This window comes from Rattus norvegicus, chromosome 7 (assembly GCF_021556685.1).
Source record: "Rattus norvegicus strain SHRSP/BbbUtx chromosome 7, alternate assembly SHRSP_T2T, whole genome shotgun sequence".
In the NCBI taxonomy this organism is placed as follows: Eukaryota; Metazoa; Chordata; class Mammalia; order Rodentia; family Muridae; genus Rattus; species Rattus norvegicus.
This window is the reverse complement of record NC_141540.1, coordinates 32,325,670-32,350,589: the sequence shown is the minus strand read 5'-3', so window position 1 is coordinate 32,350,589 and position 24,920 is coordinate 32,325,670. Positions and strand designations below refer to the sequence as shown.

Sequence of the window (24,920 nt, the reverse complement as noted above, 5' to 3'; positions counted from 1 at the left end):
CTTAAGGTAAATCTCATAAAGTACGAGAGAAAACAAAACCACTAATTGGGCCTGCGGTCCAGGATGTGTTTCCAACAGGACCTGCTGTTGTTGTCTCCGCAGGGCCCCTCAGGGATTTGCTGTTTGCTACATTCTTGCTAGGAAGGACTTCAAGTAACAGTGTCTAGTTTGTTAACCATCAAAGAGAAGTGTCCAATTTCTAATCGCGAAGAGACAAAGTGGTGGTCTAAGGAGGACACAAGAGACCTCAAAAACTGAAGCCTACGGAACTGTGGGATTTTTTTTGGCAAGTGATGAGGGCAGTTTGTCCAACATAAGTAACGAAGGAGAGAGAAGGCAGCCATGGGGCTGGTGTTCCAAAAACTCATGTCTGCATTTGCGTCACTGGAGAAAGTGTGTAAAAGAAGCCACGCTAATGAAATTAGGAGGGCAGCACTAATGGTTAAATACTAGTTTCTTATATCACAAAAACTGTTTGGAGGTCTCCAGGCCTGCCAATATTTACACATATCTGTTATTGCGTTAATGAAAACCAAGCTACTAAATCTCTCTATAAACCATGCTGAAATTTTCCTAAAGTTTTAGATCCAAAGAGTTGGGAGGACTATGATTCTTGAAAAAAAAGAAAAAGAAAAAAAAAAAAAACCAAAAAACAAATCCTTATATTTTGGGTTTTTTTTCTCTCTTTATTTTATGGATTTGAATCCAGTAATTTAGTTGTAAGAAGAGGAAAATATGAAGCTCTTTCCTTACACAGAGCGAGCGTAATAAAAGTCTTCTGAGTGCACCGGAAGACAGAACTTGTTTTGTGGAGGGGTTAGAGGGGAGGTGACTGACACCTGTAACCTGATCACCAGGTTCTGGCAACGATCCCAGGCCACAGACAGTCTGGGTTACACAGCAAGACTGTCTCAAACCATTTTCATTTGCAGAGAGAGGTGTGTAGAAAGTATAAGATGCTATGGGCTGGAAAAGCAGCCCCTGTAACGTGGTGAAATGGACTCAACCATATCTGTGCCTTCTGCTGTTTCAGGAGTGCCATGTTTTTAATAATTTATTTTAGGCAGCTGTATATTTTGAGACAGGATTCATGTAGCCCAGGCTTGCTCAAATAAACCATGTAGCTTGGGGCTGTCCTTGAATTCCTGATCCTCCTGCTTCTACTTCCCAAATTGCATCTCTATGGTTAAGAATGCCATTTTAAAAACCCATCATCACATGTTATAAAATGGTATGGTCTTATGTTAAGGATAACTTTTTCTTATAAAGCATATGTAATTTGTTTGCTGACTAAATCATAAAACAAAACACATGTTCAATGATTTTTCTCTCCTGGGAGCTTCCAGGAAAGGAATATAAAATTAATTTACATAAATGTCTTTAAAACTTTAACATCACTCTAGTTATCTAAAGAAGGAAGCAGTGTTATGAAGACTTGTTCAGATGAGAGAATGCTATGTTCTGATATTACTGTGGACACTGTGGCTGTTCTTTCTAAGTCAAACCTAAATATGTATGGAATCACAAATCTGGCCTGGGAGCAAACAAGTCATTTCTAGGAAAGGGAACAGTGACTATTTCTTTTACAAGGATGATTTCAAGTGACCAGTGTTCCAGTCAGAAGGGCTTCCTCACTGCTATCAGCTATCTTTACAGATGTGGGGAATGGCTCATGGGAGACAATGGGCAAAAGTCACATCGGCCATTCTCAGGACCCAGAAAGTTGGTAAGGAAGTTACCATGTCTTTACTAATAAAATAAACACATTTTAGCAGTCCTGGCTCTATCTTTTGGGGCTAAGAAATTAAAGTCCATCTGGATATGTATGAAATTTTAAAAGCTTAAAAAAAATCATTTCCAAAAGTTAGGAATCTATTATTATGAGATAATTTAAACCATAGCTACATCAATTTTCCCATGTTATTAACACCCTCCTATGCCCCATAAAATATACTTGTAACATAATAAATCTCATGTGCTAATAATGACCAGCAGAGTGCATAAAATGTTTTCTTTGCATTTGTAACGATTCAAGTATTTGTTGATTTAAGAGTAGTTTGGTGCTTTGGGAGCCCAATTTCTTCCCCTTACCATCATATAAAAGAAGTATATAGAACTTATTTATTTATGTATTTATTTATTTACCAAGACAGGTTCTCATTATGCAGTCTTGGCTGCCCTGGAGTTTACTCTGTAGACCGGGCTGGTCTCAAAATCACTAAGGTTTGCCTGCCTCTGTCTCCTGAATGCTGGGATTAGGGTTAATCAATGGTGGAGCCATTATCTCATTCCCCTTAGAGGATAGCTTCTTTCTACACATGCATTCACTTACATTTTACGTGTCACTGTACTTTAATTTCTAAGAATAAACTTGCAAATAATTTAAAAACATTTACTTGAACTATGCACATGAGTGTGCACATGTCTACATAAGAGCGTGTGCACATGAGTGCAGGTACCCTCAGAGTCCAGTAGAGGGCGCCCGATCCTGGCGGTAGCGTTACAGGTGGCTGTGAGCAGCACTATGCTGGTGCCGGAATAGAACTCAGGTTCCCTGCAAGTACAGAATGTTCTACTACCGAACCTGCTTCTCAGCACCCCCAAGTTATTATAAAATCATTTTAGAATTTGCTAGTCAAATTACACATCTATGAGTTCCGATGTCAAAAACAGGCACATTGTTATTTAAGTAAACTTAAACCCATTTCTCCGAATATAGCAGTGAAAGACACAGAGAAGATTCTAGTGATTGAGTATGCAGAGTGTTTCCTTCTGCATTAATTTTCCAGTTGGGGTAAGGAATTCGGACAGCTGCATTATGGGTCTCTCCCTCTTTGACCTTGGGAATCCTTACATATGCAAAGAAAGATGGTCAGGGTTGGGCACCCATGGAGGTCACAGAAACACAGTAAAGAACCTGAAGTCTGGTAATGATTTGTCCTCGGCCTCAGTCTAAACAATGAATTAAGGGTCCTTTGTGAACCTGGGACAGAGAGGTGTTGCTGTGTGCTGGAGACTTCTCAGGAATGGTACTTCGGTGTGGACCTGCTAACGGGCAAGCCTCTCCCTCCTGAGGGAGCTTGCTCCCTATGACACCTCGCTTGGTTTTGTGTCTCTATTTCTCCTCTCATAAATTAACCAAACTGACAGAAAAACAATTAACAGGAAAGGTGAGAACTTTGGATTTTTAAAAGGAATAAACAGCAGGAAGTAACTACTCAGATCCAGTGGTTATTTTCTCCCCTTACCCATTTGGAAAACCTTCTGGTGTTGAGCCTTATTTCTGGCAGAGGTGGAAAGTGGGGAGAGAGAGGCTCTGATGAATCAAATGCACACACAGGTGGGCGGGGGGAGGGGAGGACCCCGCTTTCAGCAATGACTGTCCCTCCAGTATGTGCCTATGCTTGACCGGCTCCTTAGGACGCCCCAGAGAGGACACTGTCAGTGATCTAACGTCCAGAGAGCCAGGAGAGGTTGTGCAATGAAGGAGAGGAAGTCAAGAGCATTTGCTTACTCGTCTTTCCATAATGGATGAGGACAGGTGCTGAGCTATAGTGCTTTAACACAACTGAAGCTGACTGTACTGCACTTAGCAAAGTTGGATGACATGAATATTTGATGTGAAGTTATTTCAAATAATGCACTTTATGTATTCTCTAAAGTATCTTAGTTATAATGCCATTCATACAAAATCAGATGAGTTCATGAGTAAATACATTTTTATACGGACTTTTATGCAGGCCTGGGGACTGGACTCAGGTCAGGCTCGGTGGCAAGCGACCTACTGAGCCATTCTACTGCTCTCAGTTACAGTTTGAATATTATTTTGCATTTTCTATTTTCTTATTTACCACTTATCCCTTTTAAGTTACTTAAAATGTCATTTTAGTGTGTGTATAACACACCTGTGTGAACTGGTGTGTGTGTGTGTGTGTGTGTGTGTGTGTGTAGTACTTGCTGGTGCCTTCAGTAGTCAGAAGACGGTCTCAGGTAATTTGGAGCTAGAGTTACAGGCAGCTGTGAGGTCCCTATTATGGGTGCTGGGAACCAAACTGTAAGAGGAGTGAGAACTCTTGACTCTCTACCCCTAAACTTGACTTTAATTAAAATTAACTTTTAAAGTATCTGGTACAGCATTAAAAACAAAGAATGCAAGTGTTCGGTAGCCAAGCGTCCATCAGCAGCTCCAGGGGTGATGGGCTCCATGTGAGTGCATCGGTTCGGTGTCAGGTGGCTGTTCTTCCTGTGTGACCGAGAAGCGCTGACCTTCTGAAGGTTCAGACTCAGACTACATTTCCCAAGCACATGGAGCACCAGTTGTAAAAGCAGTGTAGCAAAGGACTAGAAATGAAGAGTGGCACCCGTGGCATTAGCATGGGAACCCCCGCGGGAGCATGGCAACGGTGGCATCTGTGAAGGACAGCAGCTGAGGAGACAAGACAGGCATGGAGAATGGCACCGACCACACAGTGCAGCAGCCCCGTCGGTTGCCATGGCGCCTACTTCCTGCCATCCTCATCACGCCTCAGGGAAAACACAAGTCTTCAAATCTCACTTCAGTTATTGCTAACACCATATTTATAAAGGGGGGGGGGAGGGCTGGGCCAGGTGTCACCGGAGAGGCCGAGGCAGGAGGATTACACGCTCAAGAACTGCCTGGACCACAGAGGAAATTCAAGGTCAACCCGAAACTCACTGAGACCTCATTTCAAAAAACAAAACAAGAGTTGGGTGCCCAGCACTAGGGAGGCAGAGGCAGGCAGATCTCTGAGTTGGCGGCCAGTCTGGTCTACAGAGTGAGTTCCAGGACAGCCAGGCTACACAGAGAATCCCTGTCTGGGAAAACAAAACAAAACAAACCACAAAACCCCCAAACACAAAACAAATAACCCCCCAAAACCCAAACCCAAATTAAAAAAAAAAAGCAACCCCCTCCCAGACAACCCCAAAGGTTAAGTGTTAAGAAGCAAGTTATATCTATAACTTAGTGGTAGGAACTTAGTGTGCAGGGGCACAGCGTTGGGAGGCCCTGGGTTCAATTCCAGCACTGAAGAAAAAAACCAAACAGCCAATAAGGAACCCCCCAAAGTGTACAGAATTTAAAGGCTCTTTATTTTTGTTTTGTAGACAGGAATTCAGTATAACTCAGGCTGATCTGGGTCTTCTATATATCCCAGGCAGTCCTTAAACGAGTGATCTCCCTTCCCCAGCCTCTCAAGTCCTGGCAAGAGAGTGTCAACAAGAAATCCATGTCCACTGTGACTTGTTCTGAGGGCCACAACTTTCAAGGCAACATACAGATGCTTAAAAGAAACCCAAGATGATTTATAATTGACAGTCTTTACAGAGTTTATAATCAGCATCAAATATTTCACAAATAGTATTCTTAGTCTCCAGTTCACTGGGAGAAAATTAGTAATTTTTATATTTAACAAAAACATGACACAAAGTTTTCTTTCTAGGTTTTTTGATATCAAGTCATGGCAAAGGACAGGCAGTGTCATCACTGTCAGGTTTTCTGTTCAAGGGAAAGGCCTAGCTAGTGCCTCGCACTTTTATTAAGGTAGGAGGTAGAAGAGGGGCTGTTGGAGGACACCCGAGTCCCACTTACTCCGGCTCACAGTTCCCGCTCAGGGGTCCACTGCTCCACAGGGACTTGTGTCTAACTTATCATCAACCTCTCAGAGCAGTCACTTAGTTGGCAGAAACTAGGAAGCTTGCCCAACGACTGGGTGTATGGCTTTCACCTTCAATAGCCAGTATGAGATTGTTCTACCATTCTACAAACCTTCCTTCCCATGTTCAGAAAAAATAGCCTTGATATTGACTGTAATGTCATCTATTATTATTATAAAACCTCAGGTATTATTAAAAACTCACATATTCATACTTAGAACTAACATATACTTGTTGAAGTAACTCTGAGGCCAGCATTCGACAGCTGGAATTGCCTAAACTGTAACTCTGTCTGTCAGTCACACTGCTGATGTGATAAACACCTGTCCTGCAGCTTTGAGACAATGGGCAGCCACACTGTACCCAGACAAAGGGTCTGGGGTCAACGGCTCTTACAGTAACTCCACTTTGCTGCTATCTAAAGTGAAGACTGCGTCCAGGCCTGAGGGGGTATCACTCCTGAGCGTCTTTAATAATCATTTGGAGACTCTCCGCCCTCGGGTAATGGAAGCCTCATTTCCCTAGGCCGATGCTCACTGCGAGCAATGGACGCATGAGAGCCACCAGAACCAGGGAGTATTTAATTCACATTTTCAGCACGCCAAAGAAAATAGAGCTCTGAAAACTCTAAGTGTCTGAAGAGACTGTGTTGGCAAATATGGTTTCAAAAAGTACAAGTCATTAGCTTCCTTAATGTGGAAGTAGGACTTTCCCAATGTACAATTTATTACTGGCGCAAGATTCACCAAACACTGCCAGTAAAGTGGGGAGAGTACTGCTGGAACCGTGGCCTGCGCACGCCATTCCAGTTAAGTTATAAAAGCAATATGTAACTTAGCACAGGCTGGTGACACACTATTATGGTAACAAGCACTAAATCACAATCAATTATCTGCCACATTTGGAACAAAATTGTATTACTCACTGAAAAATCTCACATAAAACTTACTTTAAAAGGAAAAGAAAAGAATCAGAAATGCTTGCAGGTGTCCCAGAACCTCTATTAACGGCGAGCTCAGATTGGAGGATTAATGACCAGACCATAAATCTAGCAGGAAGTCCAGGTCTCAGCTTACACATGACGAGATGGGTCTTGAGGTGGCAAAGCTTGAACAGGGTCACACATCGTGTAAGGCAAAGAGGAGAAGCTACACCGAGTTCCACTGCAAGGGCACACATGCTTCTCGGCACTCAAGACCTTCTCTCAGAACTGCTGTCTGCAGTGGAAACCATGCCAACGTGTGTAACGGAAAGGAAGAAGCCAACATGCAGGGTAGCACTTCCTGTTCTGTACTCAGGGACTTGGGAAACAAATGCAAGACCGTGCTGGTTTCCATGGGAAGACATTTGTATTAGTTAATTTAAACTAGTAGGCTCTTAAGTACATCTATGGGACTGTGACAAGTGAGGCGGGGCAGCTCTAAAAGCAATATATTCCTGGAGACGGCTAGGACATAGGAGCAGAGGATGTTCGTGGCGTCTTACGGAGGAACACCCCCACCCTACAGTGCATCTTAATACTGAGAGAGCTTGAAATTAAATATGATGTGTTTGTAACCTACAGGACTTTCTTATAGTGACATAGTGGTCACCACGTGGGTGGTCTGCAGATTCAAGCTCGTCACACTAGAGAAACACTGAGACGCTTGAGAAGGATGTTTCTTCCCTGTCTAGGTAGAGGAGGAAATGATTCCAATCAACCGGGGGAGGAAGCAGGAGGAAAGATGAGAGGGTCACAGGGAGCGTAATCAGTAACTAGAGGCTGCTGAGGGAGAAGATGGCAATGATCAGCTCGGCACAGATGGAGTTAACCAGTCGACTGATTGAGAAATGTGAAATAGAAAACTGCATAAACAAACAGCTCCCCCACTTTAAGCTAGTCGCTGTTCTGGGGCTTTCTCACTAGAGTGTCCCCCACACGGTGCTGGTCATCACAGTTATCAGACGAACTGCTGCGGTACTGTCGTGGGAACGAGTAGGGTCAGTGCCGTCTGGGAGTCACCTGGCAAACTACAGCTGCTGCATTCTCGGTGGGCGCCGCCTCTACCCACTTACGTCACAGATATTTACCAAACACTTAGCTAGCCAAGTAACATTCCCCAAAGCTTATTCAGTTTTGGTTTTTGTTATTATGAGAAGTAAGTTCTGTTGCTTTCTCTCTGTGTGTGTGTACCTGTGTGTGTGAGTTTGTGTGTGCCTGTGTGTGAGTGTGTGTGCCTGTGTGTGTATGTGAACCTCTGTGTGTGTGTGCACCTGTGTGTATGTAATGGTCCTTTGCCATTTTTTGTCTAATCTTGCAGCCTGTCACATCACCAGAGAGCAAGCCAAAGCTCTTAGAGGCCTGTGAGGCAGATCCTCTCTAAGTCCCCTGTTGCATTCTGATATGAACTTTCATTCACTGCCCTAGCTCGCCTGGCCCTACGATGTTCCTTAACAGGTGTGTGTGTGGTCAGTCTCCGTTAGCAGGCCTCTGTGATGTTCCGTGGGCAGTCAGTTGGCTACTTGGGGTTCTTCACATCAACTACTCTCTGTCTGTCTTTTTCCAAGTGGCTTGTTCACTATTTCCTTCCACTCTTGATACAAAATAGTCCCTTCTAAGTGAGGCTTTCTTAGTCACCCTATGTTAAGTGACAGTGTCCTCCAGCATGAAGTACAGGTTCATGACACCACCCCACGGAATTGGAATCTTTCCATGTGGAAGTCTGAGCCAGACCCTATGTGCTTTCAAAATTGAAAAATACTTTATAACATTTTGACTGAAAATATTTTTTAAAACATAAATGTTTTAAGAGGAAAACATAACTTGCTAGAACTGCTTGACTTAACTCTAGACCATAGTTTTTTGCTTCTGGGCCGGAACATCAGCAATGGTCCAGTCTGCTCTGTCTTGGACTTTGTCTTTTGAAGCCAGGTTTCCCTGTTTTAGGCTCCTGCCTCCCCCTAGCCCTCCATCCGGGTGTTCCTGGGTTCTAAGCACTCCAGCTTCATGGAGGAGGTGCTCCCTCGTGGTGTCTCCCCTGGGACACGTGCACTCGGCCTTTATCGGTTCCACTAGCTCATCAATCATTCTCTCTTCTCTCTGCTTTTAATTTTCAAGCACTGTGGTTCTTACATGCTCGTCGTCATTGAAGTTGGAGGTTGTTTTCTAACTGTTTGGGGGTGGTTTTCAAGAAGAAAGGGAGAAACAATATCTTTGCCCTGCCATCCCAAAACTGGAAGTTCATCCAAGTTAAATTAATTTTATTGTTTTTAGTTCATTGTGCCAACCTGTATCCCAGACTCTTATTACCCAACTTTTATTTCCTACTGCTCCTTGTCCTGAATTCCATTCTTCATTCAAACCAAACCACAAATCCTTCTTCACATCAGCGCAATGCTTTTCCAGCTCTGAGCCTAGACTCTGCTTCTCTCCATTGCTTCTCATTAAGACTCGACTCATCCCACATCCCAGCTTCTGCACCTACCGGTTCATAAGGCCAGAACTGTCTCCCTCCACTGAGCTAGCCAGCCGTGCTTTCTATATTCACTATGGAGTCTGTTATTTCATACTCTTTTCTATAACTGTATATAATATTGTCATCGATTACTTAAAGATAGTTCTATTTCTCTCCCTCCCTCCCTCCCCTCTGTGTGTGTGTGTGTGTGTGTGTGTGTGTGTGTGTGTGTGTAATGGTCCTTTATCATTTTTTTCAAATCATACAACCTGCCCTCTCACCACATAACAAAGTCAAAGTTCTTAAGATGCCTATGAGGTAGATCCTCTATAACTTTCCTGCCCTGCTCCCATTCTGTAATATATATAAAATATCGCCAGTCAAAGGGGGAACTGTCTGAGGAAAAACAGCCACAGGTAATCTTTGTACTCACTTTAGCACCCATGCTGGCTAATTCTTTTGTCAAAGTGATAAAAGCTGGGGTAGTCTGGGAAAAGTACTCTCAACTGAGAACATCCATCCATCAGATTGGCTTATAGCAAGTCTGTCAGACATTTTCTTGATGAATGATGGAGGTGGAAGGCCCAGCCCACTGTGGTGGTGCCACCCCTGGGCATGTAGTCCCAGTTCTATAAGAGAGCGGACTGAGTGACCTTTGGGAAGCAAGTTGATAAGCAGTCACCACACAACACACACACACACACACACACACACACACACACACACACACACACACACAAACACACACACACACACACCCTCCTCCCCAGACCCTTCTCCATAGGTTGTTTCACTTCCTGCCTTCAATCCTGCCCTGACTTCCCTCAGCGATGGAGTTGTGAGCTGAAATAAACCCTCTCCTCCCCAGGTTGCTCTGGGCCATGGTCTTTAGCATAGTGATTACCACCCCGACTATGAGAGCTCTTTAAAGGACCCAGTCTAAAGAGTCAGGGCTCAGCCTTGTCAAGCATGGTGTGGTGCTGTCTGTCTGTCGCAGCTGCCTGTCCGTTCTCACCTCCAGCTATAGTCATGGAGAGTTGCATAATTAGCTCCTGGTCCTCCAAGTTGCTGTTTTTTTTTTTTTTTCTTTTTTTTCAAGTTGCTGGTTTTAAATGCTTTATAGGACCAAGGTAGGAGGACTCTCTCGATGTCAACACTAACTTCTGGAGTCCAATTATTAATCTATAAATAAGCACTTTTTGTGTTTCTTATATACGCTCACTGTAAGTAGCTGTTAAAACTGGAACTGGAGGAACATGGTTACATTACAACATGCTTTAGAAAATGCCTGGCTGTAGTCATTAGAGACCGTGTCATCTACTCTCTTAGTTTATCAATGACAGGAGAAGAATCTAAGAAGGTCTTGTAATCCAGGGTGATGAGCTGTCCTGTCTCCTCTTGCCCTCTACTCTGCTGTATGCTCTCCTCAGGTGGTTCAGTTCCTTCAGTGTGGGAATGCGCAGAGTTCAGTGGGCTATGGATGGGATGACAAACACACTTTACTGCTGTGATGGTTTGAATAGCAATGGCCCCCAGAGAATATACATGTTTGAAAAGCTTGGCCCACAGGGATTGGTACTTCTAAGACATGTGGCCTTGTGGGAGGAAGTGTGTCACTGGTGGGTAGGCTTTGAGGTCAAGGATGCTCAAGCCATGCCAAGTGTGGCACATAGTCTCCTTCTGCTGTCTGTGGATCAAGATATAGAACTTTGGGGCTGGAGAGGTGGCTCAGTGGTTAAGAGCACTGTCCACTCTTCCAGAGGTCCTGAGTTCAAATCCCAGCAACCACATGGTGGCTCACAACCATCTGTAATGGGATCTGATGTCCTCTTCTGGTGTGTCTGAAGACAGCTACAGTCATATACATAAAATACATAAAATAAATAAGTACATCTTTACAAAAATATATAGAACTTTCAGCTCCTCCAGCACCATGTCTGCCCGCTCTCCTGCATGCCATCCACCATGACAATAATGGGTCAGGCTTCTGAACTCTAAGTCAGCCTTTATAAGAGCTGCTATGTCATGGTGTCTCTTCACTGCCATTCCCACAAGCAGCCCACCTCTAGCTAACCTAGAGCATTTCTTCACTGCAGACCACCTTAAGGTAGCGAAAAGTACTTTACTGTCTGGAAAGCCAGGGTCTTTTATGAAATGTCCCACTCTTCTCAGCTTCTGAGGGTCAGTGTTTCTCGTGTGTTCCTAAGAAGAAGTCTGGTGTCAGAGAAACTCAAGGAATTTGCTTATGGACAGATAAGGTCTAGAACAATGTGGCGTCCACTGGATATGTTACTGAAGCTGGGTCACGGAAGCCCACATTCTACCTATTGGGAAGTGGGGTGCATTTATATTGACACAAACTAAGATCGCCTGGTCTAAAACAGAGCAAATCTGTCTCTACCAAAAGGATCCACAGCCACTGACTGTGAAACAAGTTTAATTTTTAGACTTCAGCACTTTTTCTGCCTGATAACAAATGTTAAAAAAAATCATTAATTTCCCTTTCTCCATTAATACTTTTCATTAGCAGAAAAATAATTCCGCTAGCTCTTTCCAGTTATGTGCAATAGGGCTTTCTACAGGTACGGAGTAAATTTACTTTTGCCACAGACAACCACAAACATTTCCATATCACACCATGTATAATCTCTTGGGAAAACATAAAGTTAAAGGTATTATCTTATGTAGTCGAGTGAGCTTTGTTCTTTTTAATAAACAAATTACTGAGAGATGAACAGCAAAATAAAATGTATTTTAAAACCATATTTTCACTGGTATATGGGAATCAAACTCAGTTTACCAAACAAACAGCTCTCTTTCATTTTTCTTGATACATCCGAGATTTCAAATAAGACAATAACGATAATGGCATAGATCTACATTATTAACTATGCTAGCCCATGTCAACTGCAAGTATAGTTCACTTTAATGGGAAAGGCTGGACTTTTGGTTTCTTTTAAGGAACACATTAATAAAGTAGGAAAGACGCAAGAGACTTGAAAACTTGGCCACTCGGGCTAGCCGTTTTCTCAGACTGGAAAAGCTCCAGTGAAATCCCCAGGCTAGATGGAAAAGACAGACAGAATTAGCTTACCACTTGAACCATCTTGAGGTATCTGGCATATCGTGGGTCCTTGGCTACAGTTAGGACATTTTCTGATGGCGCTTCACCTTGTTGTACTCCGGAGTCTTGCGTGCTGTTCTGCTGTAGAGAGTTTTATGTAAATCTCTAGACAGTTCACAGAAAGGGTCTGTCATGCTACTTAAAAAGCAACGATTATTTTTAAAATTATGAGGCACTAATTACTCAAAAATTATACTTTCATATTTAAATACCATTCATTTAATTATGTGATATATATTCCCAAGTATCTATACTTATAACCTAAACTTAACACTATCAATAACAGATTGTTCCCTGGGATGCAAATGTATTTCTATGAAACATGATAGGTGGATACGCCAGGAAAGTAGCAAAACATGTCAACTGCTCAACTGATGGAAGTGAATTACTTTTCTAGGTATCTGCCAGCCACCCTACTGTCCCCCATTTATTAAACCATTATATTTTAAATGGGTATGCTGATTCTAAGTTTCTAGAAAGCAGTGCTCAGAGATTGCTTGGAGATAACAAGGTTGTCTGCTCATGTACATTTTGTGTTGAAGAGTGCTTATCAGTGGTAATAAAGTCAGCAGAGTGGCCAAAACACTCAATACTAGAGTCGGTGGCGATTTTAAATAATGGTCCTCCTGACACTGCACAGCACTGCGCAGTCACCCGAGCACAGGGACGCCCTGCCCTAGCTTAAGTGCGAAGTGCAGATTCATACAGCACACAATACCACAGCACTCGGCTTCTGTGCCAATCTGAACACTAGAATAAGCTGGCTTCTGTCACCCTCACTCGGCATTGGCACAACTGTCACAAGGAGTTTCTTCCACAGATGCCATTAGTTCATGTCAATATATCTATGCTAAGATGTAGACAAATTAATATTTTAAAAATCTGCAGTCCCATCAGAGCACAGTGGCACTCTCCTTTAACTCCAGTACTCGAGAGGCAGATGCCAGTGGATCTCTGAGTTCAAGGCCAGCCTGGTCTACAGAGCAAGTTCCAGCACAGCCAGGGCTACACAGTGAGAAATCCTGTCTCACAAAACAAACCAAAACAAAAAACCTGTAGTACTGAGAATATGAATCTAAGTTATGTTTGTATATTGAATTTTTCTAACAAAATGTATATGTAAGCCAAATCTTAAAAAAGAAAACAGAATTCTGTAGCAATAAAACAAACACAAATTCTTTAGGTTCTTATGCTAGGTAATATTGTTAAGTGTTACAAAGGAGAGTGAAAATACGTGAGTGTAAATATTCATCTGCAAACAGTTAACACAGAAGTCTGAGACATCATCACCCATGAACATAAGAGAGATAGATCCAGGTGCATTTCTAAACGTCTATGCGTGGCTCGTCCAAGCTCCGCAGAGCGAGTGAGAGCTCCGTCGGGTCTAGCAGTCGTCAGCTTCCAGCTGCTACTCTGTGCCTGGCAGGGTTTAATTACACGCCGGCATGCGTTCCTATGTGAACGGTCCATTAGGCATCATAATCCCTTCTCTCAACTGCCCTTCATTTCAGTCTCCAATTGATCTCAATCTGTACAACTGGATATTCTATGGCAAACGAAGACAGCATCTGAGTCATGAGAGTAAAGTTGTATGAATCAGAATGCACAGCTCAGGGCTGTGACTCACAGTTCAGAAGGAGTGATAAATGGGTGGTTTTGTTATTGTGTTGTGTTGAGGCAAAGATTTCTTGTAGATTGACCTCTAATTCACTATCTAGCCAGGGATGACCTTGAACTCCTGATTCTCCCGCACTCACCTCCCTCGGGCCAGGGCTATGCATGCATGTATATCAAACGTGCATAGCTGACTTGACTCATAACCATGAAAATCTTCATAAAGCAGTATTTAGTTCCTTCAAAGTATTCTATCTACTACATATATAAACATACGCACTGGCTTTTTGAGAATGGGTTTCTTTTCATAGCCTTGGCTGTCCTTGAACTTACTCAGCCCAGGCTGGCCTTAAACTAACAGAGATCCACCTGCCTCTGCCTCCCAAGTGCTAGGACTGCACCACCTGGCTCCAAAATACTTTATCTAAAACTACACTAGGTAATGTCGCCGAAGAAAACAAGAGGAGCCAATCTGAATGTTAACATGCCTTAGGTGTGTTTTTATTAGGCTGATCAGCACAACTGGATAAATCAGGAAGGCCACAGGAACTTCCAGATAGTCTAAACAAACTAATTTACAACTTAAAACTGTCAGACATACAAAAGATGATTCTGAATCTGCAAAGCCAATTAAGAAGTTCAGGTATGATTAACAGTAATAGGTATTTTGAGATCTGCAGGGGTCCGGTTCCAGACCCCAATACTGAAATCTGCTAGAATCTCCTATCTGAAGTGGCCTTGGTCTGAGTTTAGCTTACTCTAGATTACTTATGGTGTCTATGACAGTGGAAACAGTTGCACTGTTTAAGGACTAATGACGGAGTTCACGTTTGTTTACTAGAGATGCAAACTCTTTTTTTCTGAAATACTCTCAAGGTTGCCTAGGTGAATCCCGAGATGGGGAATCAGGCGCAGAAGAACAACTACCAGGGCCGGAGGGTTCTTCTGAGGAGTCACAATGTGTGAGTACATCCAGGTACAAACGGAAAATGTACCTACACAGGGTGACGACTTTGCTGATACTGTTCTAGTGGCTCACCACTTTGGTGGTTAATTTGTTTCATATTTTAGTACCTCACTGAGATGTATATACAATGGAGACTTTAAAATAAATAGTAAAAAACTTAAATGTACTGAAGCATAAAAAATATATGGCATAAAAGCTGACTATTTAGTGACTCTTATCATGATGTAGAATGCAGATTCAAACAAGTCAACCTCAAAATCTACATGTTTTTCAGTTCATTGAAATATATAGACTTTGGGTCTTGTTAATTTTGGTCTGATGTGTGTGTGTGTGTGTGTGTGTGTGTGTGTGTGTGTGTGTGTGCACTTTGTAGCTTAAAGTTTCATGATTTGACTACAACATTTTACATGTCTTTAGTGTCGGCTCCTGTTCAACCTTGATGTCCTGCAGTCTTGTAACTCGGATGCTTACCTGCAGTTGCTCAGCAGTGGTTTCAGAATGTGATCCATTTGTGACAGCAGTGACACTTAAAGGAGACATGTCAACTGTGACATCCTCTAGGCCTGGGATAGATGACAGCTGAGAAACGTGAATTAGTGTTGGCATATGCAAACAAAACTTTTGAACTGTGGATTCTTAGCTCCCTTAAATCTACAAAACTGTATAGGTTCAGAACGTTCATCCTACTTCCCATGCCGTATGTTAAAAGTGAAAAACATTCACTGTTCTTTGGGAGAGCCCCCCCCACCAAAGTTTAATTTATTTGATAACTCGTCTTTCCCTACAAAGTATTGCTCAGCCTACAGACTCCAGAGGATTGAAAACATGGGCTTTGGATTCTGACTGCCGAAGGGTACTAAAGTGCTAATATGTGGGTCACAGGCTCACCTTCCCACTTTTGTTACCTGTATAGGGGATGAGAACATTTTCCTTATAAAACTATTCTGAATATTTTTATTAAAAACACCTTGCTAATGAAAAGTACTCTGTGGCACACCATTCTCTTGCATGTGTGTCTGTGTGTGTAGCTCCTTGTTGGCTGCGTTTGCTGGGTCCTCCCTTCTCCAGTCTGAACTCAGTCTCTCAGGTACTTCACCAACTGAGTCACCTCCCTAGCCAATTTTAAGCTTTAATTGTACGAGAAGTGTCTTTACATTTTAACATATGATATAACTTGTTTTTCTCTCTTTAAACATTTATCCTTGAATATTACCTAAATATGTTCTCTTCATACACAACAAATGGACATATTGTCAACATTTCGGACTTAAATGGTAAACATTCAAAACAAAAAAGATAAGCATTTGGGTTAGTGTTATAAAAACTCTCCCTGCTTTTGTCCTGGTGCTACACGACACGTGTTTGTCAGCTGTTTGGCTGACTGTGGACACTGTACTATGGCCAGGGAAATGCTAAGGTTAGCTGGCCCACACAGAAACATTAACTTGTGTCCTTGGATGGCAGCACCTTAACATTCCCAACTGTTAAATAAGGTTCAGTCATGAGAAAGGGCATAAGAAAGAACTCCCCGATGATAGGATCTCGGGCAGCAAAAGTCATTGTGAAGTGCTGACTGACGACAGTGCTTAGCAAAGTGGCAGTGGCCCCAAAGTCACAAGTGGGTATAGTTGTGACTGACACAATGTCCCCAGCATGTTCAAGGCCAGGTGCTCTAAATTTCTATGCCAGAGAAATGTGATAAGGCAACAGACATACTTGCTGAAGTCCAGAGAGGGCAGAGAAAGTATACATACCTACCTTCACTTCCTTAGTGTAATGTGAGCATAAAAATTTCCACTCAAATATTCAGTAAATATTTTGATCAATTAGAAAACATGGCCACTGTACACTTTTATGGGGTTTCAGGGAAGGGAGGATAACAATTACAAAAATACTGTAGGATTAAACCCTCTACCTCACGAACAGGAAGAGCATGCATAGCATTACAAATTAAACCCAGCTAAAACTGAAAGTGCCCGTTAGTTATCAAAATCTCTAAGCTTTAAACACAAGTTATTTCCCCAAGTAACCTGGGACCTTCGGCTTGTTGCTTTGTTTTGTTTTTTCTTTCTTTCTTTTTTTAAAAAGAGACAGTCTCCCTCTCTGGATGGGTCAGGAGTCAGTCTCCCTCTCTGGATAGATCAGGCTGCCAGCAAGCTCATTATCCTCCTGCTTCAGCCTCCTGAGTACTAGGATTACCATCATGAACAAATGTACCCAGCTTCTCTGTAATTTGTGATTTTAAACTGGTATTCTTCCAATACTTTCATAACTTTCAATATGTATATATGAATAAAAATATCAGAGAGTGTCAATACATTTTACTCTGGAAACATTTAAGTTTTATTCCACTTGCTACATTACAAATAATTTTGAGTTTCCATTAAATAATGTGAACCACATAACAGCTTAATTTGTAACCATGTTGTTTATATCAGACTTTTAAGTGGCACAATCAAAGAAATCAAGCCAGGAGTTCATGTGAAATGGCTAAGTTAATGTCTATAATGAACACCATTCATTGCCTTGCAATTACGTTATGTTTTTTTTTAATGTGCAACACTGTATCACTCCACAGATACAGGGTGAGATTGATTTTACCCCAAATACATTTTAAGTATGACTGAGAAAGATGGTGTCCATACAAAAAAGTTTACCCTGTATTTAGAAATACAAACCTTCGCATCTAAAATATTGAGAGTTGTTTCAATTTGTTGAATCCGAAGAGAAAGGTCTGCCAGTTTCTAGAAAGGTTAGACATAAGAAAAAGTGTTTGATTAAAATGGTGAAAGAGAACAATGAAGGGAAGATTTGAAAAGTAGAAACTATGTAATTTAAGTATTTCTCATGTCTTCACAGAAGTATATGTGAACTCTACCGTGTTGGACTATGTCATACGTTGTTCACTAATAGAAATGCTAACTCTTAGCTTTCTTAAACTCATCATCAGAGCGATAAACCAATAGAGCAAAATACAAACTCAACCTAGGCCTACCTAGAGCAGGACCTGAAATGTACTGGCAGCTCAGTAATTACTCACAAATGAATCCATTTTTCCACAGAAAACGAGAAAGAAGAAGATCACTCAGAGATTCTATCTCTGACTTAGGCAAATAAACAAGTATAGCTTAGTCCAAATTCAAACTTCTCCAGCCTGAGGAGTGAGGGGGATGGGGGCGTGAAACGGGAGGTGAACTACTCATCTCAGAGGGAACTTAAAGAGAGTAAATGCAACATCATCTGCTATCAACACCTCACACACACCACACCACACACTGTGCCCTAGTTACTTTCTACGGTTATGCTGTTATCCTCTGGTCCTAGGCAGAAGGTTCGGGGGATAAAGCACTTGCACTCAAGTCTGCGGGTGGGAGTGTGCATCCCCAGCACCCACAGAAAAGCCAGGCAGGCACAGTGGCCCACCTACAGTCACAGCACTTGGGAGGTAGAAGCTGATTTCCAGAGCAAGCTGGCTAATAGCCACGTCAGTGAGCACAGTACAGAGGGATGGAGGGAAACTTCTGCTGTCAACCTCTGAACTCCATGTGCATGCGCATATACGACTCATGCACACTTTCACAAAGAAAAGTTAGCATTATAGTGCATAATCCGTAAACACACTCATTGAATACCTTGATTTTAATCATTATCATATTTAGTCACACATTCCCAGAGGGTTGGCCAGTTTACTTTACGGCTCCGTGACAGCATGGGATAATATAAAAAAATCCTTATGAAGAGCAGGGCTTTGATGCTCTACGGTCGTTTTGCCCACAGTTAGGAGTAACGTGCTGAGCACTGGCCAGTGCTGGGGCTTCTTCACAGGATACTTTGGTGTTCTGGGACAGGATCTGTTAATGTTGCCTATGCAGGTCTCCAACTGGGGCTCAGGGAAGCTTCCTACCCCAGCCCCGAATCAGCAGGGAGGGCAGGCTACATCCTCTCTCTGAATCTGTCATCTGAAATGAAATTAAAGCTGCTTTCTTCTTATTTTACCTATTACTGTATTTTGTCTCTTTCGTCTTTGTAAGCTGGGACGAAGATGTATGATACCCATCTTTACACTTGGGATGACGAGGAAAGCCCCAGTGGACGGTGAAGCAACAACGTGAGAGAACACGGTGCCAGAAGAAACTGCTCTTGGGTATAGAAAGCAGTTGCTCTGATAACTTAGATCAACAAGACTGCTAAATGGTGAGACAGAACTTCAAGATTGTTTAACTTGTACGCTCCATTTTAGCACGCTAGCTCATACCTTTCTCATACCTGATGCAAGGTACGCAATTTTTATTTTTTTATTTTTGTTGTTAAAGTTTATTTTAAATTATGTGTGTCTCTAAGAGCACACGAGTGCAGGTACCAATGGAAGCCAGAAGAGGGCGCCAGATCTCCTAGAGCTGGAGTTGAGGGCAGTTGTGGGTCACCTTGTATAGATGCTATAGAAACCAAATGCGGACCACTGAGCTATCCCTCTAGCCTCAGAGCGCTGATTTTTAACATGATCACTAGACATTTCCAAAGACGCAATCTGGAAATTAAACACTCACAAGCCATGGTTTTGGTCTCTGTTTTTGAGAAAGGGTCACACCGTGGAAGTTCAGGTTGCCTTCAAACTTTCAGTATAGCCCAGGCTAGCCTCAAATTCTCAGCACTTTCAGTACAGCCCAGGCTAGCCTCAAATTCTCAGCACTCTCCTTTCTGTTTTCCTCGTGCTCAGATTATAGCCCTCGATCCCTTGGATAAAACTTTAAAAGTTTTAATGGCATCAATGCTAACTTTAACCTTGAAATTTGTTCACAATAAGCAGTTATATAAACATAAATACAAGTTATAAAACATGTCATGCTATCCAAATTATAGCCACATTCCTGAAAATCATGGAAATTCAATTTTGGCAAATTTAATAAGTCTTATAATTTGCTAGAGAAGAAATCTTACAACAAATTAATTCATAAAAATGATAACTTCCATTTGTAAAAAATGAGCACAATTGTTTGAGTAAAATGAATATAAAAAGAAAAATGTGATCAAAATAGAATACTTTATCCCTGTATGTGCATATACACATTCGTGTTATGTGTGAGAGGGCACACACATATGTGTCTAGGTGGAGGCCAGAGGTCAACATTGACGTCTTCCTTAATTGATCTCGACTTGAGGTTTGGGGACAGGATATCTATCTCCCTATACCTGGAGCTCACCAATTCTATCAGACCGGATGGTGAGAGATCTGGTGATCTCTGTCCTCTGACACAGATTATAAGTGAACCTCCCTGCTTGACTTTTATTTGGGCTCTGAGAAACTAAGTTCAGGACCTCCTGCTTTCGTGGCAAGCGTTTTATTGATGGGGCTATCACTCTAGTTCCCCAAATTTAAGGTTTTAATATCTTCCCATATAAATATATAGTTTCAAACACTTAATATTATAAATGTCTGAGCACTTATGTATGAAATACTGTATCTGCAACATATCATTCAAGTCTTTACACCAACTCTATGAAGTAGGGATTATTTTTCTAACATTAAGGAGAAAAACAAAAAAGTGTTATTTCATACAATTCAAATAACCCAGACCCAAACACTTCAAGTTCAGAGCTCACAGAAGTTTGCTACGACATGCTGGTCGATGTGGGGGCTGCAGACTTTTGTTCATTACCCAGAGTCAGTAAACAGCAAGCTCTCAGACTGTCGGCAAGCTCTGGGCATACAGATTGGAAATCAAGAGTTTCTGATCTTGGAACACTTACTAAGGCGGATGCCCTTTACCTGGAATTATTTTTCTAATCAGTATTAATTACCCTCATGATTATAGAATATAAAACTAACTTGTCGCTGAGTACTAAGCTGGGATTCACAAAGGGTAGTCTGAAAATAGAAACACAGAACTTAGCAATTAATGGGGGGAAGACGTTGGCTTGTTTGGAAATCTACCTACTGACTAGGCTGTCAATCACTTCAGAGCAGTAATTCTCTTTCCTCCTCTTGTCGGATTGTTCTTTCATTTGGAGCTCACTTTATTACTCTCGTCTGTTACTCTCAAAGCCTCAGAAGACAAAGACTCTTGACATCAACATCAATACAGGTTAGTTTATAATCTTTTATCTAAATACCCTCACTAATACAATTATCTTTGTGGGGACGTGTATTTAGAATAGTCATCTTTTCCTTGCTATGGCTACCACCACCTATGATAAAGCTAGGTAAGCCAATGTAAACACAAGTTCAAGAAAGAAAGAAAAAAAGACTAGCAGTTTTATACTGCATTGAAGTGTAGAAACCCCTCCAAAAAGTCTAGCTATTTAACTCATATGAGGAGTGCTGGGTGTTAAGAAATGATTCTCAAAGGTAATACAGAACAATAGAAAATCCTGAAACACTGGACATCTGAGATTCTCAAACCAGCCCTAGAGAAGGCTGATCAACACCATTGTGAATAATGGGATGACACTAATTTGTGATATAAAACCCTGAGCATGTATAGGCACATCTCTAACAGAATGTTCTAAAGTAGATCTCAGCGTACTCGGCTGTGCTCAGTGTCCTAGAAGCCAGCAAGGGAATCAATCAATGTCTTTATTAATCTGCATATAACTCTTATGCCTCCCCACTATAAAGATGTGGCAACAAGCAAAATAGGGTTTAAGAAAGACATACTTTGTTTGAAAGTTAAGTTCAGTGTGGGCCTAAAATTTGGCTATAAGAGATAAACACTATAAATTTGTTAGATGAGAATTCTCAACACCTTTGCCTTTTATTTCAAGATTTTAGAAGAAAAAGATTAGAAATGATTTGAAATCCAGTACTGTGTGTAACAAATCTGAGTCAAGATAAAACACCCACCTGTCTTGTTTACATGGGGTTGCTGACTCTGTAATTCATGGTTAAACAGAGTCTGCACAGATTTTACTGCAGAAAGAACTTGAGATGGCCCTGGTCACCGAGTGGTGAACTACGGAGACAATTCTGGAACTTAGGTTTCTTTAAAAACACAGAAATATTTTATTATAAGAATATGTTTTCATTTTAATCCCAGGGGTGGGGATATGGGGTTGGTTCAGACTGTCCACAGCATCTGACTGTGATTTACCTCGTGCTCCAGCAGAGGCATGGCTTGGCCAGCTGCAGATAGTTTCTGCCATTGTGTGATGTTTGGAATGCAGAGGGTCTATAAATGCGAGAGCCCAGAGAGGCAGGGGCAGGCGGCTGGTGCTCCTTCAGGAGGATTGGTTATGGTTTGTTAGTAGTTGTGTTCAAAAAAAGAAACAAGAAAGCAATTAGGTTCAAGGGTCTCTATCCCTCTCCCCTCTACAGCCGGTGAACTAGAGTTGGGGGTGGAATTGGGGATAAAGGGTGGGGGAAAGAAGAACCCACAAAGTAGCAAAAATCAGCTACAGTGGACCATCATACAATTGTGCTGACTGGGACAGGAACAAAAATGTTTACTAAGGATTTGTGAAGGAAAAGGAAATGAGCCTAAAAACTGTAACTTGGGTCTGATTCAATCTCTTTCCTTTCTCTGGCCTCTGGTCTCGGCAGGCAAAGAAGAATTATTTACAAAATAGCCTAGTATGGATGGAGTTTTGTTCTTCACAAAAAATTTAAAAAGAGTTTTATACTCTTCTCTTTAGTAGAGAATTCTTTTTTTTTCTTTTGTTTTTTTGGTTCTTTTTTTCGGAGCTGGGGACCGAACCCAGGGCCTTGTGCTTGCTAGGCAAGCACTCTACCACTGAGCTAAATCCCCAACCCCTAGTAGAGAATTCTAAGAAACAGGATAACATGAAGAAAGAGCTCGGTTTGTTTCAAATTTAATCCCAGTTGAGGCTGAAAGTGCTACATTTATGCCAGACTTAGATGAGGTCAGGGTGGCAGTCCCGGGAAGTGGGTGGGTGGTCTTTCTCTCTGCAGCTCATTCCTAATTTAAACAGCAATAGCTGATGCTTTTTTTTTTTTCTTTTAGGAAAGCAGGTCATTTTGGTTTCTGTTAAAGCTTGCCAAACAAGGACAACAGACTTCCTAGGGGCTATTAACAGATTAAAAATGATTCCAGAAAGCAACACTGAGATACATATATAATATCTTCAGAAGTTATCATTTCTATAAAGACACTACATTTACAAGATACAGAACAAAATCACTACAGTATAGAGTAGAGAGAAAGTTTACAGTTTCTTCACTTCTGTACGAGCTGGGATCTCAGTTTGGTTCCCTGGGCTCTCTGCTTCTCTCAGCCAGTTAGAATGTATTGCACAGCTAGCTACAAACTCCCGGGACTCAAAAGCATGTGGGATGAATGGACAGAGAACAAACCAGGTCAAAGCCCCATATCTTAGTTTGTGGACATGCCAAAGAGAGATGCTGGACCTGTGCTAAAGGAAGAGTTGTGATGACGACACATCTAATGCAGTTAGTGAGTATTACTTATGCCTGGTCCCAGCAAATAGCCTACAACTGACAAAGTATAAAAAAAAAAAAAGCCAAACTATCGACTGTAAAAAATGAATCATATAGCTAGTTATCGAACATAAAACAAAAAGACTGCATACCAAGAAGATGGTGACCCATGACTTTCAGTACCCATGTACAAGCAAAGGCATTGATTTAATCAAGGAACCACACACAAAGACCCTTTCACAAGAGCAGTGTGTGTGTGTGTGTGGGAGGGGGATATAATGTATGATGTGGACAGCTTCACATTCCTGGGTTCACCTTTCACCAAACCCCAAGTGGTATATCACCGAGAGGAAACAACTCTACTTGGGGAAAAAGGGAGGGGAGTGAGAACCACCTGCCCTCTGCCTCAGAACTCCTCACAAGGACCACCCCAGGCAATCTAGCACTGGACAAGCCCCAGTGGCCCCAGATACCTGGTACCATTCATTATCTGGTCATATTTCAAAATCTTAGTCTTCATGCCTGGCCAGGTCAACCCTAGGGGTCTAAACCTCCAGATCAACTGAAGATTCAAGATGGCCTAAGGGTCAGGCTACTCCCCACAGACTCTGTCTCCACACACAGTAGGGCCATGATGCCGCAGACTCAGCTTTCAAGCTAGCCTCTGGAAATGCAGGTTTCAGGTCTGTCCTACAGTCTAACCCAGCCCAAAGCCAGGCAGGCCACACAACCTAAGCTTCAGGCCTGTCCCAGTTCCAGGTTTATGTCTCTGACTCTAAGTCATCAGACTGCCATCCATGAACACAATGGGGTCTTTCCCTACAGTCTTACTATCCAGTCTGGCTACAGAGCTTCAGGCTCTGATGGACTCAGCCCAGGATGACCTTCACAGACCTATGATTCAGGCCGATGTACGCAGTCCCTAGATAGTTTCCACAACTCCAACTTCCAGCCCTCTCAATATGTGGCCCACGGTATCAGCCCAGTACCGTTATCCCATACTCTAGACCAACCTTGTGGATGTAGGCCCTGTGCCTGGCATAGTACCAAACTAGTCACATAGACTCAGAATCTAGGCAAAACCTAAGCAGACCTTAATGCCCCCACAAACTAAAGCTCTTAGAAGACCCCTGTAGATGCAACAATCAGATTATACAGAGTGGACCAGGTCTACCCCTCTGATTCAGGCTTCCAACACATCCCAGAAGGTTTAGGAATGGTCAGGTGCACAGCCCGACTTTGCAAACTCAGACTTAAGCCCAACTACAATTCCAAGTCAGTCTCCATAGACTTGGTGTTTAGGATGGCTTCTTAGAGACCAGACTCTAGGTCTTCCCCTGAAGATCTACCAAGGCCCACCTCATAAGCTTATCTCATTGGATCCAAGCTCGATGCAGAACCAAGAATGTGAGATCTGTATTCTAAACGCTATAAAAACATTGATGAGAGAAATAAGACGTGCATGAATGCAAAGACATCCTGTGTTTATGGGTTTACAGAATATTGCTAAAATGTACAAATGACCTAGATGTAACATAATCTCTATTTTAAAACTTTAGTATTTTTCACAAAAGTAGAAATTGTAAACTTTTATATAGGGACACACACACACACACACACACACACACACACACACACACGCACACACACCATACAGACTCAAATACCAATGGCAAATCTAAACAAAAACATAGCGGGGAGCATCACATGACC

At 42.1% G+C, this 24,920-nt stretch overlaps 1 protein-coding gene across 3 annotated transcripts in view; it reads right to left on the bottom strand.

Annotated features, from left to right (window-relative positions):
- Positions 1-24,920, bottom strand: part of Washc3 (WASH complex subunit 3) — a 44,467-nt gene that overhangs the window by 14,363 nt on the left and 5,184 nt on the right. For 2 of the 3 annotated variants that reach the window (XR_015623894.1, NM_001106776.1), the window contains exons 3-5: positions 17,494-17,559; positions 15,287-15,394; positions 12,205-12,315 (exon numbers count right to left, since the gene is read on the bottom strand). Coding sequence is in view for 2 of the 3 variants with exons in the window: in NM_001106776.1 (NP_001100246.1) it covers positions 12,205-12,315; positions 15,287-15,394; positions 17,494-17,559 (285 nt within the window). In the remaining variant the exon portion in view is untranslated. The remainder of the gene's footprint in view (positions 1-12,204; positions 12,316-15,286; positions 15,395-17,493; positions 17,560-24,920) is intronic. The other variant, XM_087556295.1, reaches the window with a different exon arrangement.